The sequence below is a fragment of the Notechis scutatus genome, chromosome 1 (assembly GCF_049901735.1).
Source record: "Notechis scutatus isolate UNSWTSFEM ecotype Mainland chromosome 1, rNotScu1.2, whole genome shotgun sequence".
Taxonomy (NCBI): domain Eukaryota; kingdom Metazoa; phylum Chordata; class Lepidosauria; order Squamata; family Elapidae; genus Notechis; species Notechis scutatus.
The window spans coordinates 24,925,948-24,944,226 of NC_142009.1; the positions used below are offsets into that span (position 1 = coordinate 24,925,948).

The 18,279-nt window shown below is 41.4% G+C and overlaps 1 protein-coding gene across 1 annotated transcript; it reads right to left on the minus strand.

Annotated features, from left to right (window-relative positions):
* Positions 1–1,254: 1,254 nt before the first annotated feature.
* On the minus strand, positions 1,255–15,407 carry TRIM50 (tripartite motif containing 50). Its single transcript, XM_026671653.2, has 7 exons — positions 15,217–15,407; positions 12,927–13,452; positions 11,712–11,807; positions 6,168–6,398; positions 4,379–4,401; positions 3,533–3,657; positions 1,255–2,681 (listed from the first exon to the last, which is right to left on the minus strand). The coding sequence occupies exons 2-7, from the start codon at positions 13,329–13,331 to the stop codon at positions 2,077–2,079; spliced, it is 1,485 nt and encodes a 494-aa protein (XP_026527438.1). The 5' UTR covers positions 13,332–13,452; positions 15,217–15,407; the 3' UTR covers positions 1,255–2,076.
* Between the last annotated feature and the right edge of the window lie 2,872 nt (positions 15,408–18,279).

Below are 18,279 nucleotides of genomic sequence, written 5' to 3' on the forward strand. Positions count from 1 at the left end.
TTTCTTGTGCTTTTGAAAATAACCTTGAAGAGGTTTTTCAAACTCCAAAGGTTGTGTTTTGTATTCTTGGCTTCAGTGAGGCTAATACGTTGTTTCAAATGGATTTTGAGCCTTTCTCCTTCATAATCAATATAGCTTCTTTCTCTTTTTCTGCTTTGTAGCACAAAATAAAGTGGGCCAGGTGAGTTAGAGAACTATTTTGTCTGAAAAGCAGCACTTTGAGACCGGATAGAGCTGTTGATCCTTTGTAAGTCTATTATGGATTGTATATTCTAAGAACTGATATGACAGAAAGCATGAATTGATATTTAGACTGTTGTGGAGAGTCAGTGTGGTATAGTATGTAGTTAAGATCCCAGGCTAGAAACCAGGAGACTGATTTCTAATCCCACCTAAAGCAAAGTTAGCAAGACCTTGTGGACCAGCTACAGTGGCAGGGGTGTCAAACTGACGGCCCGAAGGCCGGATGCATCAAGTGAGGCCACGCCCACCCCAGCTCTGAGAAGGGTAAAACACAATACATTATGGGACGGCAATGAATGTGACGTGGCAAGTTTGACACCCATGAGCTACACGCTCCCAGCCCTAAAAGGATGCAGTGGTAAACCGCTTTTGAAACTTTGCCAAGAAAATTTAGAGACTGGTCCAAGCAGTCACCAGGAGTCTAAAACTGACTCAAAAGCACCAAAAAAAAGTTGCTGTGCGTATGTCTGAAAGCAGGATTTTTTGGTAATTGTTGCATGTCATTATAATAAATGTAATGGAACATTCCGAGATGAATTTGGGGAAAATTGTGTAATTTTCAAATAAATGTGCATAAGGGGAAAATTTGTTGGCATAAAGTAGATGTAGCTAAACTTATCCTTTTTGGGATCTGATACTTTTACTTTGTTTATAGTCTTACACCTGCTCTACACTTTCTTACCTTGAAAGGGAGCAGCAAGATGGGAATGTACGTGTGTTCACAGTATAGAAAACCCAGAAGAGGGCCTTAAAACAACTTGTAATAAAACTATAATTTCTAATTTTGTATTGCAAACCATGAAAGTATATTTCTTACAGTAAAAAGATTGTAAAATCACTTTATTCAGTATAAAAGATTTTTAAAAGTTTTGGCTTTTAAACCACTAAAAGCAAATAACAAAGAGAAGAGGTGAGACATAATAAGCAGTTGCTAAAATTGAAAAAAAATCTTCACAGTAAACTAATTTAACACATTAATATGTACAGATAGAAATTAATGAATACCTCAACCTTTTAGTTATATTTGCATAGTGATAGTGCTAAGTATTGGCTTGCAGGTTTTTTTTTTTACAATCTTGGTGAAATATTTACTTACTGCATTCATTGTGGTCTTACTTGAAACTCTAGAATAGAAATATTAATTAGGGCTTTTTAATTTAAATAATGAGTGCTGTCTAGAAAATCCAACATATCTAGCCTTTCAGATTTGTAAAACTTGTTAAAATGGGTAACAATGGAGGAAAAAAAGAAGACTGAAAAGCAGAAAGAAGGGAAAAAGTGGGCCTTTGAAATCAGTTGCCTAGCAGAAGCAGCCTAGAAGCAGCCCTTCCCAGAAGCAGCCTAGAGGCAAATTGAGGTGTTTGTTCCAAGCAATAGATTCTGAGCACTATTTCCTAGAATGAAATCCTAGGAAATCCTCCACAGGCCACAGACAATGAATCACAAGGAAATTATTCTGCAAAAACCCACTGAAAACAATGGAAACAATACTGTTCATTTCAACAGAGCTCCTGAAATTTTGGACTAAACTATCCTTTTGGACTTAACTATCTTTAAACAATAGATGTCATTGAGATTCTACACTTTGGCATGGAGTACAGCTTTGGCATAAAGGTCTGTTGCTTTATATGTAGTCTTGATTTGACCCCTTAAAGCCAGGAGGCCCTTACATAGGTGCGTTAAAAAAAACACAACAGAGTCCTGAAGCAGGTATCTAAATTTCTTTGCATTGAATGAGTTATATTCAATTTGGTTTGAATTTATTGCTGCCATAAAGACAGTCTGGAGCTTACCCAGTAACTTGACACAATAGTAGCAAATGGAAACTTCCTATTATAACTTGGTGGGCTCATCAGTGTTGGTGCACTCATCCTCAGTCTGCAGCATTTTGGAAGTAGGTATTATAATGGGTAAGTTGTTATGAATACCCCGCTCATGCCAACACATGTCCAAAATGGGATATAGCTTGCCTTGGAAATCTGCTTGGAAAGTATAGATTGGTATCAGCTCATCTGGGCTGTCAGCATTGTAGAAGGTTAGTTCTCCCTTCTCATAGTGCAGATAGACCCCAATTCGTTGGGGTCGGACTGAAATCGGCAAAACCAGTCTGCTGGTATTGAAGGCCTCATATACTTTGCCCTCTTTTAAGCCAATTAGCCACACCCCATTTTCTGGACTCTTACTCAGTTTGCCTTTGCGGTTGACTGTGCCCTTGATGATGCCCAGGCGCCAGTGACTCTTGGAGCCCACAATAATCTCCCAGTAATGCTTTCCCCAGGAGAAGCCCTTATTAGCCAGGATACAATTGCTGTAGTCAAAGCGGTCAGGATTGCTGTCTCGCCGTTGGAAGAACTGGCCATATTTCACCATGGTATTCTCCTTGGACAACTCAAGCATAGGGTGAGCACTCATTGGGTCCAGCTTCAGTGTTTCTGGAGCTATGAGAAGGGGTAAAAATCAAAGTTCTTTGAGGAACTTTGCATAATATTCAGAAAAATCAGCTGAGGTGATCAAGCCTCCTTTATATGAACAGAATAGAATAGAACAAAATAGAATAGAATAGAGAATAGAATAGAAAATTAGAATAGAATAGAATAGAATAGAATTCAATCTATATATATATAAGCAAAATACCATTCACACATCATCACAAAATCTCCAGAACCGTAAAGCCTACAAACTTGAAATTTGGCATGCATGTTTCTCTTGGCTTCTAGGTGTTCACTAAGAAAGGATTTTTCGAAATGGCCATCAGAGCATTAGTATTTTGTATATTATTATTAACACGCTTTGATGCTAAGGAGTTCTACTCCCCCTCCCCACCTGAAAAGAAATCTGTTCCAAATGCAAAACACAAGCAGAGGAGTTTCAGTTTTAGTTTCACAGCAGCAACTAGCTTTAGTACAGTACAGTTGAGCTAAGCCATGCCTAGGCTCCTTGCTGTCTCCTTGCTTACACAGCAAATACTGTTTCAGTTTCCGTGTTTCAGTTTCCAAACAGCCCTTAACTCTCTCACACACTGACAGGAAGCAAGCCAGATGAATACGGATGGATATTGGTAGGCAGAGGCACATTTTGTAGCAAAGCACCGGTATAGAGCTAGTTTTTCAAAATCGTCAGCACTCTCATTGCCATTTGCTAGCTTTTCAGTCTCAACCCCATTTCTCTTGATACCTGAAAAGCAGTAATGCATGATGAAGACACAGATTCACAAGTTCATTTAAGTACTGTATGTGGAAGTGGTCCTGAAACAGCCTCCCCTCTTCCTCTCCTCCAGCAGCAGCCATACCTGGAAGGATTTTACGGAGCAGACGCTTCCACACCATCATCTTTACATCCTCTTGGTGGAAGTCAGGCTTAAAAGAAACCGCACTGTATAAGCCTTCAACTGGGTGCTGATAGGGAAGTTCAGACCTGGATATGTATTAATTTCCATTAATATTTTCCCTAATCTCAAATACTTCATAAATCATCTTTTAAAATATTCAATTCCTATCTTAATTGATGGGACTGAAAATTCTGAGCAAGAACTCAGAACATAAAAGTAATTACTTTATCTTTCCACAAGAAGGTATATATGTATGAGAACGTTCACTGACAATATATAATTTTGAAGACAGAAAGCACATATCTCAAGAATCCTGTTTAGAAGATCTGGGAAATATTTCTCCATTCTTGAAGCCTAAAGATTACTTCATAAAATCACTTTGTCTGGAAGCCATATGCTCTGGAATTAAGGAGTTTAGGGCTGGAAATTAATATTAGGGCTTCTTCAAATTCTCATAATTTCACAAGCCATCAACTTTGCAGGAGCTTGCAATCCATTGCATATCTGTCTCACCAAATTTTGGTGAACATGGCACAGTTTTCTTTTTGAGTAAATATGCTTCAGGACATTGGAATTGCTGAAACATGTCTCAGTATTCTTTGCTGAGAAAATGGAATATTGTACACATATTTTGATTTTATAAAAGAATGAATTCTGTTACCATGCTTCTTAATAAGAATTTTGAAAAAGTTAAAATGTATCTGCTCAACTCTTCCTTGACACTTTTTCTGTAAAGGCATGTTTTTTATAACACATCTTAGAATGACAGTGTTTTGTTTCTCTTTCATACATTTTTATTTTACATACCTGGTGGGAAGAGATCTATATTTCTGTAAAGAGATAGATATAGACAGATTTAGTGCACTTGTGCTATTTAAATATATACTAAAGACTCTGGAGGGGAGGAAGATGGGAGAAAATGAATGGGATTATTGAGTTATCTGAGCAGTTGGAATCCATATTTACTCCTGTAAACTTTGGAATTCTTGTATACTTACTGTATGCATTCCTTAATTGCAACAGAATTACAGGCCCTTATTTAGAATAGAATTCTTTATTGGCCAAGTGTGATTGGACACACAAGGAATTTGTCTTGGTGCAAATACATTCATCAAGAGTCAAGAATCATAAGGTACAACACTTAATAAGAGTCATAGGGTACAATAAGCAATCAAATCATACTAGGAAACCATCAATATAGATCGTAAGGATACAAGCAACAAAGTTACAGTCATATAGTCACAAGTGGGAAGGGCTGGGTGATAAGGAGTGATGAGAAGGTTAACAGTAATAGTAGTGCAGACTTTGTAAATAGTTGGACAGTGTTGAGAGAATTATTTGTTTAGCAGAGTGATGGTGTTCGGGGAAAAAAGTCTCTTTGTGTCTAGTTGTTCTGGTGTGCAGTGCTCTATAGCGTCGTTTTGAGGGAAGGAGTTGAAACAGTTTATGTCCGGGATGTGAGGGGTCTGTAAATGTTTTCACAGCCCTCTTCTTGACTCGTGCAGATTACAGGTCCTCGATGGAAGGCAGGTTGGTAGTAATTGTTTTTTCTGCAGTTCTAATTATCTCTGAAGTCTGTGTCTGTCCTGTTGGGTGTATGTACACTTCATGTACATACATGTACATGTGGGCTGTAAAGAAGCACCTCAAACTTTCATGACTCTCTGGAATTATGCCTACCATTAGATCAAGGGTGGACAACCTTTTTTAATATCAGCTATAACTGACTGCTCTAACCATAATCGCCCAAAGAGTTCTCTGCCATTTTGAAGAAGGAAATATATGAAAACTTAAAATAGGGTTCGCATAAAGTATAAAAAAACAAACCTTCCAAATTTTCCACCAAACCTGAGGAAAATGAGAAATCCTATCCTTAATCTGTGTGATGTGTATGATGTAAGCTTGCCTACTCTGCATCGCTGCTCTGCTTCTAGGGCCTTCATTGTAGGGAGAGTGCAGGTAGTCCTCGACTTACAACCACAAGTGAGCCCAAAATTTATGTTGCTAAGTGAAAAATTTGTTAAGTGAGTTTTGCCCCATTTTATCACATTTCTTGTCATATTTGTTAAATGAATCACTGCTGTTGTTAAGTTAGTAACACAGTTTTTAAATGAATCTGACTTCCCCATTGGCTTTGCTTGTCAGCAGGTTGCAAAAGGGAATCACATGACCTTGGGACACAGTTTGAATTTTGATCATGTGACCATGGGGACGCTGCAATGAACGTAAGTATGAAAAATGGTCGTAAATCACTTTTTACAGTATCGTTACAACTCCAAATGGTCATTAAACGAACTGTTACAATTCGAGGACTACCTGTACTGTAGTTCAATGATCCAAAGATTTAATCTCCTAATAGGCAACACTATTCTTCCATATGCCTAGGCCTTTATGCGCCAACAAACTATGAGGCAAATTTGGACTGTTAATAGGTGCAAATTGCTAAATCTCTCTAGGTTCCTCAGCTTCCAGTAGGCTTCTTTCGGTCTGCTTCTTACTTCTGAGTAAGCATCCTGAGCAATTTTGATTTTCTGCTGCTGGCAGCACATCTTAACATGTCCCTGGTTATTTATAGCAAGCAGATAGACAACCATACCTGTATGAAATCCAGCTGGTCTTCATTGTTGAATTTCTCCAGGGAGTTCTCCAGCTCCTTTAGCTTCTGAAGAGTGTCTGCTCTCTGCCTCACCTGAACCTCAATAGAGGCAATGATACCGGTTGTTTTCCTTTCTATCTGCCCCAGGAATTTGGCCTTCTCTTCATCAATATACCTATGCAGATCCTGGAACTGCTTTCGGACTACCTCCTTGAAGATATCAGATTCATTCTGCATGGGACAAAATATCACAAGCATCACCAGAGCAACTGGTATTGCTATAATAATAGTTTTATATTCTAATACTAAAATGTGAGAAATCTGATGACCATCTCAATGTAATCTCTAATGCTGTCAGCCACTCCTGCCTCCAATCTTATCTCAGGAGTCAATTGCTTTGCAGCTATCAGTAATGATAACTAATGGACAGAAATATGACACAATCTTTATGTCAGTTGTTCATGTCTCACCAGCATGAGATACATTAATCCTGAAATAAGTTCAGTTTGCGCACTAAAGAATTTGATATAGTATTATTTCCCTCTTTTACATACCTGTCTAATATTCCTCCTCCCCTCAACAATGATTAATTGCATTATGGGACTAGATTGGATTTGTAATTCCTTACAGGAACAATTTGTGTTCCTTTTTCCATGCAGCCTAAACTGCTTATCTTATTCTATACAGTTTGCATTAAGAATGAGCTAATGAGCTAATCTTTTGGCCAGAAAAGTCTGGATGCGAACACCACCTAGTATTTTCCTATTAGTGAATACTCTCTTACTGAGTACAAATATTGCAGTATAAACCATAATGCGGCTGGTTAATTTTTGACCTAGCATATTTTGGGAACTCAACTACTATTTTTAACACAAGATTTATCAGTTGGTGAATTATGCAAACAGTGATTTATTAAACAAACTATTATTAAATTAGTAATACCGTGTTTCTCACAAAATAAGGCCAGGCCTTATTTTTTTTTGACCCCTGAAAAAACGGCTAGGCCGTCTTTTTGGGGGGTGACTTAATTTCCTCCCCCTTGCATCCTTGGGCGGGCAGGCGGTGACGGCTTGGATGTTGACCTCGGTGTTGGTGGGGCACTTTGTATCGGGAGACCTTCCGCCACCGTTGCTTTCCCTCTCCCCATGCTGCCGCGGCGTTTAGAGCAACGCCGCGGCGTTTGGAGCAGCCATGCGGCATTTGGCACAGCCACGCGGGGCCGGCCAGGCCTCCTCCCTGCAACCGGAGCCCGGCAGAGACACTCAGCTTCAGGCGCTCCTGTCGCTGTCTTCCCGGGCATCGCTCGAAGGCAAAACCCATTCTTTTAAAAACGACGCCCTACTACGACAAAGCCTCCCCTGCCCGAGAGGGCAGCCCAACCCCACGTGGGGAGGCGAATCTCCCGGGGCCGCAGCGCAGGATCGGCCCACCCCAGGAGAAGTGCCCATCCGCCATCCCTGCCTGGTGCCGGGCAGAGCGCAAAGAGCTTCGCCTGGGCCCCCAGCGCAGCTGATTGGCGGGTTCTCCTGCCCGGTGGCGGAGCTCTCGCCAAGGCAGCGAGCGCTTTCCCACTGGGCCCTCTGCTCTTCCCACCAGGGTCGAGCTGGGCAGAGCCGGGAAAGCAAGCCGTGGGTGCGCGCCCACCTGCCAAGCAAAAGAGCTGGGCCGACCTGAGCTTGGCTTCCTTCCCAAATCCCTCCAGCCCGACCCCGAAGGGGCCACCGGGAGAGGCCGCCTGATGCAGGGATAGCACCCACCCATCCGTGGACAGGGAGGCAAGGCAACGGCCTGTGCCGCATCCTCCTCCGAGCTGAGCTCCGCCAAGTGAGCACCTCTGCCCGATGCCCGTGCCGCTGCAGCGTTTGGAGCTGCCGGCGCATTTGGAGATGCATGGGGACGGGGACGGGCTGGGCAAGGGGTGGAAAGGACGGGCGGCTTCGAGCTCTCTCCGCCGGACCTGCCGGCCAGGGAAGCAGCGCTGCCATTGCCTCGCCTCCCTGTCCGCGGACGGGTGGGCACTATCACTGCCTCGGGCAGCCTCTCCCGGTGGCCCCTTCGGGTTCTGGCTGGAGGGACCTGGGAAGCCAACCTCGGGTCGGCCCGGCTCTTTCGCTTGGCAGGCAGACGTGCACCCGCGGCTCGCTTCCCATCTCTGCCCAGCCCGCCCAGCTCCGGCCCCGCCCAGCTCCGGCCGCGGCCCGCCCAGCTCCGGCGCAGCACTGGCAGGATGAGCGGAGGGCCCAGCAGGGAGGCACTTGCTGCCTTGGCGAGAGCTCTGCCGCCGGGCAAGAGGGCCCGCCTGTCAGCTGCGCTGGGCGCCCCAGGCGAAGCTCTTCACGCTCTGCCCGGCGCCAGGCAGGGATGGCGGCTGGGCGCTTCTCCTGGGGTGGGCCGATCCTGCGCTGCGGCCCCGGGAGATTCACCTCCCCACGTGGGGTTGGGCTGCCCTCTCAGGCAGGGGAGGCTTTGTCATAGTAGGGCATCGTTTTTAAAAGAATGGGCTGTGCCTTCGAACGATGCCCGGGAAGGCGGCGACAGGAGTGCTGAAGCCGAGTGTCTCCGCCGGGCTCCGGTTGCAGGGAGGAGCCCTGGCTGGCCACGCGTGGCTGCACCAAATGCCGCGTAGCTACTCCAAACGCCACAGCGTTACTCTAAATGCTGCGGCAACATGGGGAGAAGGGAAAGCAACGGGGGTGGAAGGTCTCCCGATACGAAGTGCCCCACCAACACCGAGATCAATGCAGGCAGCACCATATCCAGGTATGCAACAAAAGTACTTCCTAATGGCAACCCCCCTCCACCATTCCCCCCCATTTCGCATGTTTAATATTGGCCTTAATTTGGGGGGAGGGGCTTAATTTCATTTTATGCCTATAAAACATGCTGGGATTTCCTATTGGGGGAGCCATATTGTTGGTAAACAAACAGTAAATTCAGTAAACAAATTGAATTAATGACAAGTAACTAGTGATAGAAAAGAATGAAAGAGGTAGATTGCATGTACAGGTAGTTCTCAACTTTTAACTATAATGTCGCCTGCCCATGACAATCGTAAAATGGATCACCCATGTGGTTGAACCAATTTTATGAATTTTTTTGCAGTGATTGTTAAGCAAATGCTGCAGTTGTAAACTGAGCATTGCAGTCACAAAGTGAATGCTATGGTCATAAATTGAACCCATTGTTTGCTATGGGCTGTTTTTGCCAAAAACGTGAAGCAAATGCCAGTTTTTTTTGGGAAAAACATACTGTAGTAAAATGTCATGTGACTGCAAGATGCTGCAAATGGCCATAAATGCAGGCTGCTTTCTGAGCACCAGGTCATGTGACTGTGAATGGGCCAGCCATTGGAACTTTGGAACTGGGTCGTTCCAACTTTGGAGGGGGTCCGTTAAGGACTACCTATATTAGAAGCGTTCTCATTCATCAGTGAAAGGCAACACAATAGCGCATCTGACTATAAGCAAAAAAAGAGACAGAAACCATCACTAAGTAGTTACTTTCATAGAGGTGGGAACAAGAAACATGTAAAAAGATTTGAGTACTGTTTCTAAATATAGAGTTTCTAAATATTGACTTCTTTACTTCAATACAGATTACTCATCAGAATTTCTTGGGACTATGTGAGGGCACTTAATCATTTTCAGATATTGCCTGTTGGATGAAATGTAATATGTAGCAATTTAGCTATTTTATTCTACTGAATTGCTGTTGGAATCCTCTCCATTGAGTAATATAATTCAGATGGCTATTTCCAGGGAGTTTTTGTGACAAGTAACATGACTACCTGATTGGGCATTCTATGTCTATAGTAGTTGGTAGTGCACTTATTTAGAATTTTTCAGATGTGACATAATGTCCTCAAGAGCAAGATTAGGAACTGAAAAACACCTAGCTACTGCCACTAATCCTACAAAATCAATATTGACAATAAATGTCAGATGCTTTTCTTTGAAAAGAATTCCAAGGGTGACTTTATTGTGAGTTAATTTCCTGGGAGATGTTTTCTTTTAAGTCTATCTAGAATGCTGTTGGCAAAGATGCTGATCAACTTACTAAACTAAATTATTCCTTTTTTCACCTGAATGTTTTGGCTTTTTCTGTTACTTAATTAGTTTGAAACCATTGTAGTATATTCAGCCCTGAGATTTAGCTGAGTGTAGGAACTAAAGAAAAAAGACAATATGTATTGAATCATATTGAATATTATTCCACAAAGATTTAGGGTTGTTTTTCTCCCCTGGAAGTATTAGGAATAGGAAGATAATTTTCAGAATTTAGTAAAGTGCTGGATATACATAAGGGTCATTCTACCATGATTTGTTTGGGGATTTGGGGTGGTTTATGTCAAAAATCTAAAATGAGCAGTTAAGTATAGTGGGGGTTGGCTGGTGATTGCCTGGGCAAAGCTCTACAATTTTATTGGTAACATTTCATAAGTGGTTTGCCATTGCCTGCTTCCTAAGCTAAGAAAGTATGACTAGCCAAGGTCACACAGGTGGCTTTATACTTAAGACAAAACTAGAACTCATAGTCTCCCAGGTTCTAGCTTGATGTTTTATCCACTATATCAAGGGTCTCCAACCTTGGCAACTTTTAAGACTTGTGGACTTCAACTCCCAGAATTCCTCAGCCAGCTTTGCTATACCAAATTGGCTACTGTCTAAGTCAGGGTTTCCCAGCCAAACTGTGGCCAGGTAGCAGGCTGTGGCTTATCGGGAACCGGGCCTTGCAAACGGCAGGTGAGTGCATGAAGCTGCATTTGTGCAAGTGGTGTGCATGTGCTTGAAACCATCCCCTTGCCACTACACCATCACTGGCAGCGCCAGTCTGCAGAGCCGGAAAGGTTGGGACTGCTGGTCTAAGTCAGGGTCTCCAACATTGGCAACTTTAAGACCTGTGGACTTCAACTCCCAGAATTCCTCAGCCAGGTGGCTCTAAAGTTGCCTAAGTGCCAAGGTTGGACACCCTGGTCTAAGTAATGAAGCAACTGAAAAAGGTCAGGTAATTTCGCATTTGAAACTTTAGCAAGATTCACCCCTCTTAATTGAGGTAAACACAACTGCCAAGGGTACCTTACTCATCCCCAAACACTCAAGAATATATAGCAGATAATCACTAGAAAACTAAAATTTATTGTAAAATATATCTAAAGACCCATACCTTCCCTTCATTGTGCTTATTTATTGTAATAGTGTTATGAGCCAGTTAGGCATGGTGGTTAAGGCATCAGACTAGAAACTGGGAGGCCATGAATTCTAACCTTGCCTTGGGCACAAAGCCAGCTGGGTGACTTTGTACAACCACTTTCTCTTAGCCCTAGGAAGAAAGGAATGGCGAGCCACTACTGAGAATCCTTCCCAAGAAAACTGCAAGGACTTGGCCAGACAATTGTCCAGACCGATCTGGGAATCAGTCACAAATGTACAAAGAAAAAACAACAACTCATAATACTATTACACCACAATTATGCGTACAAGTTGGATGGAATAAAAGCAGCCAAGAAAGTCACTGGCATAATGTGATCTGCCTGTCTATGCTCACCGTAATGCGAGTTTTGTTATTCATCAATTTGCTGACATGTTCATCAAGGCTTTTCTTCTGCTGTTGTACATCTGTTATCAACATGGAGAGTTCCTCCTGAAAAAGCAGAATTGCATTAGCTAAACTGGTGGGGAAAGGATGTAAGGAAAACAAAACTAAGTTTATCCATTTTAATGTATATTTTTCAATGATGACCGCCAAATACTTCTTAAAGCTCACAAGGAAGGCCAAAAGAAATGTGACTACTCAGTTACGGTAGCTATTAGGAGACATTCAGATTTGAAAAAGTGATCACATGAAGTAACCTTCCACTAAGATTTTGAGTTATCTATATTAATGACTATCATCAAATCCCCAGAGATTCACTCAGTCTAGGGTCATTAGATCCTTCAAACTGGATATGCAGGATTTGGGGTATATTTAATATTCAAATATGCACAAGTAATCTTTCTCCCATGAAACTATAATGCCTTATTATAGAAAATGAATTCCGCAAGGGAGTGTTTAATCTGATTCAGTGGCTCCTTTTTCATAGCTTACATTTAAAAGAAAGGAAGTTTTATCTCTTATCTCATTCAGTATCAGGCACTCATAGGCACTGGGAGTGTTGTACCTAGTTTTTGTATTTCTGTGAATCACCCTCATTGTAACAGTGTTATCCATTGTTTTCTATTGCTGCCCTTGATCACAGGGTACTATCACCCATGATCCTTACACTTACATAATTTCCCAGCCTATGAAAACATTACCCACACAGAGAGGGACTTGGGATATATGGTGTGAGGAGAGAGGTACAAAAATTCTGTTAGGGAAAGTATAGATTTCTGCCTCATAATAGCTACACCAGTTTTTTCCCCACTAGAATTCACGTGCTCCGTTAATTTTACAAAGAACTTTCCCTTAAATATGTGAAAAGTTCTTTGTTTGGATCACACCAAGATTTACCTAATCCACGAATCAAGAGACACAAGGTGGCCCTCCCAAAATTGCCAGCCGTCTTGGTTCTGCCTATGGTCTAGCCAGGGGTGTCAAACTCGCATTGTCAGGGCATCGTCAAATGACATATCGGGACTTTTTCCCCCTTCGCTAAACCGGGCGTGGCCGTGGCCAGCATGTGACACATCTGGCCCGCGGGCCGCAAGTTTGACAGCCCTGGTCTAAGCCCTCACTTCATCCGTGCAGTCATACACATACATACACATCCCAAGCACCTGCCTTCATCCTGCTGTAGACAGTGGAGATGGGCATGACTTTATGCTGCTGATGGGTGCCAATGGTGCCACAGAGGCCACAAATCACTTCCTGGTCTTGCTCACAGAAAAGGCTGAGAGGATTGTGGTGGTCAGGGCAAGACTTTTCGTTATCCTCTGAGTTGCCTATGGTATGAATTAACTCAATGATGTGAGCCAAGTTGACATTGGGTGGTGATCTGCTATAGTCCACAGCCTTTCGGCATACTGGGCAAAGGAACTGCTTCTCCAGATCATCTGAGAGAGATATTACACAGGACTTGCAGTAAGAGTGTCCACATTGTAGCATCAAGGGCTCTTTGAAGAACTCTAAGCAAATGGGGCATATCAACTGGTCCTCAAGTTGCTCAATGCTCAATTTCCGGGCCATTTGGCTGATTTACGTCTTCTTTCCTTGGCTTAATCCTGGAAGATGAATGGCCAGAAGGAATAGACACCAGATGTAGGATGCAGCTCAGGAGAAGATAAGAGTAGCTCTTCCTTCTTATCTCCTGCAATAGGCAATAAAAGAAGGATAAAGAGATTAATACAATCTTAAGGCACAGGAAGAAAAAGGTACCCTGGAACATACACTGAGGAAAGTAATAAACTAAGTTTAAGGAACTTTGAGAACTTCTGGATGTCACAGGTTTTGGGAGGAAGAAAGCTGAAAGTGTAACATTCAGGTAACTGCTATTCCATAGTATTAAGAGTAACAAAACAACTTCTGCCCTCCTTTGCTACTTCATTTTGGAAACATTAAAATAATTATTTTGGGGGCTCATCAGCTACTGCTAGTTGCTAAAGAGTAATGCCTAAGTATTCTGAGAGATTCTGCTATAGAGTTGATAAAATACCAATAGTCCTCACCTTATGACCACAACTGAGCCCAAAATTTCAGTTGTTAAGTGAATTTGTCCCATTTTATGACTTTTCTTGCCACATATGTTAAGCAAATCACTGCAGTTGTTAAATTAGTAATGCTTGTTAAGTGAATCTGGCTTCTCCATTGACTTTGTTTGTCAGAAGGTCGCAAAATGACTCTTGAACACTGCAACTGTCATAAATATGAGTCAGTTGTCAAGCATCTGAATGTAAATCATGTGACCATTGGGCTGTTGCAATGGTCAAAGTGTGAAAAATGTCATAAGTCACTATTTTCAGTGCCATTGTAACTAAATGAACAGTTGTAATTCGAGGACTACCTGTAATGGCATAGGTTTTTCTTATATTGTTGATAAATGTACGATTGATTTAGGATATTTACATTACAGCCCAAAATATAAATGATCTGGGAGTATAAATGTCCAGAAAAGCATATGGGAGAAGAATAAGGTACATTTGCGTAACAGATATATCAGGTACTGGAAGGAGGTAATGTTTTAAATTTTGTACATTTTGTTGATGACCAAATTCAGTTCTGTGAATTGTGCATGTGTCCTTTGCACCAAAATACAATCATATTTGGAAGCTGTTTGTATTACATTTGCTCTCTATAGATTTCTCCCCACCCACCCACACATAAATGTTTCTATTTATGAAACCTTGGTACACAAGAAGCACTGGCGTTGAAATCAGTTCTTGGAACAAACTGAATTGAAAATAAGTGTGACCAATTTCAAAATAATAAGAACAAAATATCAAGAAGGAAAATTGTTATTCAATATTTTATTGCAGGCGTTCTCAGTCCTGGGCCATGGAACATGTACTGGTCCATAATCTGTTAGAAACCAGGCCACACAGCTGGAGGTGAGTGGTAGGTGAGTGAGTGAAAGTAAACCCTTAGTCCGTGAAAAAATTGTCTTCCATGAAACTGGTCCCGGGTGCCAAGAAGGTTGGGGTGTTGTAATTGCTGTTTTGTTGTAACATGAGGAGTGGAAGTTGAAGAAGGTACCTTCCAAGGGGTTCCGAGATGACAAAAAAAACCAACACTCACATAGACCACATCTGCTCATAATCTCTTTATCAAAGTATCCCACCCTTTCTATTTATATTAACTCTTGAATGCTCAAAGCACATGACCCAAAACATGCTTCATAATTCCTAGGGCAGGCAGGTCTCACTGCCTCTTTACATTTTACAAACTGAAGACCAGTATCCAAGGATATCTAATTTTTGTTCAGGTCAGTGGTCTGAATCTATTACCCGTGGGAAGATTTTGCTGAAATTTCAGTGGAATTCTAGAAGCAACACCCATCTTCACCCATCACCACATCTTTCTTAATTTCCATACTTTCTAATCCTTCAGAGTAAGAAGTCAATGAAAATATCCCTACCTTTCACAGTTCAGCTGCTCTTCTCCTGATAGTTTTCTGCCACCTCCCTTCTCCTGTAATCAGAGTATTTCTGGACAAAACACTGTACATTACATTAAAACGTCCTGCTGGATAATTCTTTTACTATGGCAGATTTCAGACTTCATCACCAAAAGTGACAAGAAAAGCACCTCTGCCTTTAATTCTTTCAAGAAGAGAACTTCTGGAGTTGATGGTGCTCTGTTCAGGGAAAGATCTCCAGAAAGCAAACTGGAGTGGTAGCCACCTTTTCAGTCATGTGCTAATCCTTGGCACTTGTAGAGGCAACTCCCTGCTACATCACTGACTGACCAATGTATTCTTGGAAAATTGGAGATAAACAGACCTGCACAAGTCTTTTCCTTGAATGTTCACCTTGTAAAACAGATTTCCTTGTCCTCTTCACCATAATATATTCATGGATATTCATACGCCCTTTCTTAGTCCTTATCATATTTCTGAAGGTTGACACTGAAAAGCTACACTAATGAAGGACTTTAATTAAACTTTCTTTAGATTTACATTCACAATATGTACATTCATTAAGATCCCCCCCCCCAAAAAAAAGGGTTGATATTATCAATCCTGCATATCTAGGACCTGCCTTTTGGCTTCATAGAAATGCTTTTATATCCTTAAATAAGACTTTAATCATATAGGAGCTCCTGATTCTCTATACTAGCCTTTCCTGACTTGGTGTGTTAGCTTGAGTTTATCATTGCTGAACATTTGGGGAGTTGGCCATGTATATGGTTGGAGATGGCTACTGTATGTATAAGTTTTGTCAAAGGGACCAATCCCAATTACAGTGAATGACTTCTTCCTTTCCTTTGTATGCTTTCAACAGTCTTTCTGACTTTGAATAGAATAGAATAGAATTCTTTATTGGCCAAGTGTGATTGGACATGCAAGGAATTTGTCTTGGTGCAAATGCTCTCAGTATACATAAAAGAAAAGACACATTCATCAAGAATCTTAATGATAAGACACTTAATGATAGTCATAGAGTACAATAAGGCAGAATGGGAATCCTTGCTGTTGGATTGGCAGTAGCAGAGGCATTGCTGACTATACTACAGAAACTGGTAGGCTGGGCATAGTGCTGCCAACTTGCATGTCCAGAGTCAGGAATATATACAAGAGGAACTTTGATTCCAAGTGTTTACAGGATCACTTAGCTTATATCATTGGCAAAACTCTTTTGGTAGTTGCTGGCACACATTTCCATCCTAATACACAATGCAGGAGCATCCATAGGATGGGTCCAGAAAATCAAGAAGATAGTCTGATATGGAATTTAATGTAGCTCCTATTAATTGTTAATTTTGCTCAATTATTATTAGTTTGCTGGTTTTCTTTGTTAATTATTAAATGATTTTAACAATGGCTTTAAAATGCTAAATTGATATGTCATTAGGCTAGTAATAAATATTTGATTTGATATAAATCATGTTCAGTGCTAATCTAATATTATTTGGAATTTTTAAATTCATGTATACTGTTGGTAAATCTCTTTTCCATTTTTGGGGTTGCTCTTCTATTTATGTTTCTGCTCCTTTTTTATTGCATTTTCAAATATCCATTAAAATGGAATTAAATACAGGACCTAAAAAGTCAAATTGGTAGTCACCATCACACAATAGAATCCCACACACCTGGTTTATGTGCGTCATAGAGAACCAACATCAGAAAGAAGCAAGGCTTCCATTACGGCCACTACCTGCAGTTTTTCTAACCCTTCCCTCCACAGATGCCCCCTCAGATTGGTTTTACTTATTATTTTGGCAATTATTGATAGCTGGTTGTGTGTGTGTTAATAGAGCCAAGATAAATGTTATTTCCATGCCATTAAATCAAAATCAGTTATTGATTTGCTGGTATTATGTGCCTGTCACAATGATTTAGCTAAGTTGCAGCCTTAATATCCTCTGTCTTTTTAACCTTATATTGAATCCTCTTCCTCCCTAGCGTTATTTCCGCGCTGTGGCAGGGTCTGGTTGTTGGCAAAGCCGACTCCATTTGCGTTGATCTAGGGCATTTTCAGGGGCAATGCTCATGTATTTCATGTCCTTTATTTTGAATGTATGAGGGGAAAAAACAGATCAAAATGAAGGCATAATATGATCAATCTAACTATCTGGGGCAAGGGAATCTTCAGTGTTTTATTTCAAATTTTACAAGCTGCTGAGTCTGTGAGGCCTCTTCAGGCAAAAAGATGCTGCTGTGCTAGCAACACCGGCTCATGCTGCTTGATGTTTAAAGTATCTTTCTTGGCCTATTTTTATTCTACTCTCTTCTGATTTTTTAAAAAATCAAATACCAACCATGGAAAACAGAAGGGTTATTTGATGCAACATGTTTACCTTGGTTGCTGAATCAGCCTATTTACTGGTTTGAACTATAAACCAATATATTAAACTACGACAAACGATAAACACCTAACCAAGGTCGTCACCAATCAACCTGTAGGAAGTTAGCACCCACCCCTCTCCTAGAAAAATGAAATATCCTAGGAAATACTAAAAAGGCAGAATATTTCCCCTAAAAAGAAAAGTAGAAACTCAGAGAGGCAGAAACTAAGCCCCGCCTCCACCTTTGCTATTGGACCATTACTCTGGTCTAGGCCAGTCTATTTTACATAACAAAGATCTACTCCAGGTAGAGCTATAATAGGAATTGCCCAAAGCCCTTTCATTACATCATCATCCAGCAATGCTCAACCAAGCCTGGGACTCAGGACAGCCTACAGAGTTGCCCCTGGGAGTCTGACAACCAATCAGAATACAAGCTCAAATTCAAATCCCAACAGAGGGTATAAAACCCAGGCACTCTCAGCATATCCGTCCTTCTTTTCCTTCACCCAACATCTTGAAGCATGTGATCGTCCTTTTCACTCTGGAGCTCCAAGCCATGTGATCCTGTCCACCATTAAACCATCTTTCCAAACAGCCTCCATTTTTCCAGTGTCTTTTTCCCCACTTGGAACTGAACCCAGAGGGATAATTCTTCCAATAAACCTTCATATATTGTGAAAATAAGGCACTA

Coding starts and splice junctions, on each gene's coding strand:
- TRIM50 (XM_026671653.2), bottom strand. CDS start 13,331: ATGGCCCGGAAATTGAGCATTGAGCAACTTGAGGACCAGTTGATATGC. Junction 3,658..4,378: donor TATAGATCTCTTCCCACCAG/GTATGTAAAATA, acceptor ATACATATCCAG/GTCTGAACTTCCCTATCAGC. Junction 2,682..3,532: donor GCTCCGTAAAATCCTTCCAG/GTATGGCTGCTG, acceptor CCCTTCTCATAG/CTCCAGAAACACTGAAGCTG.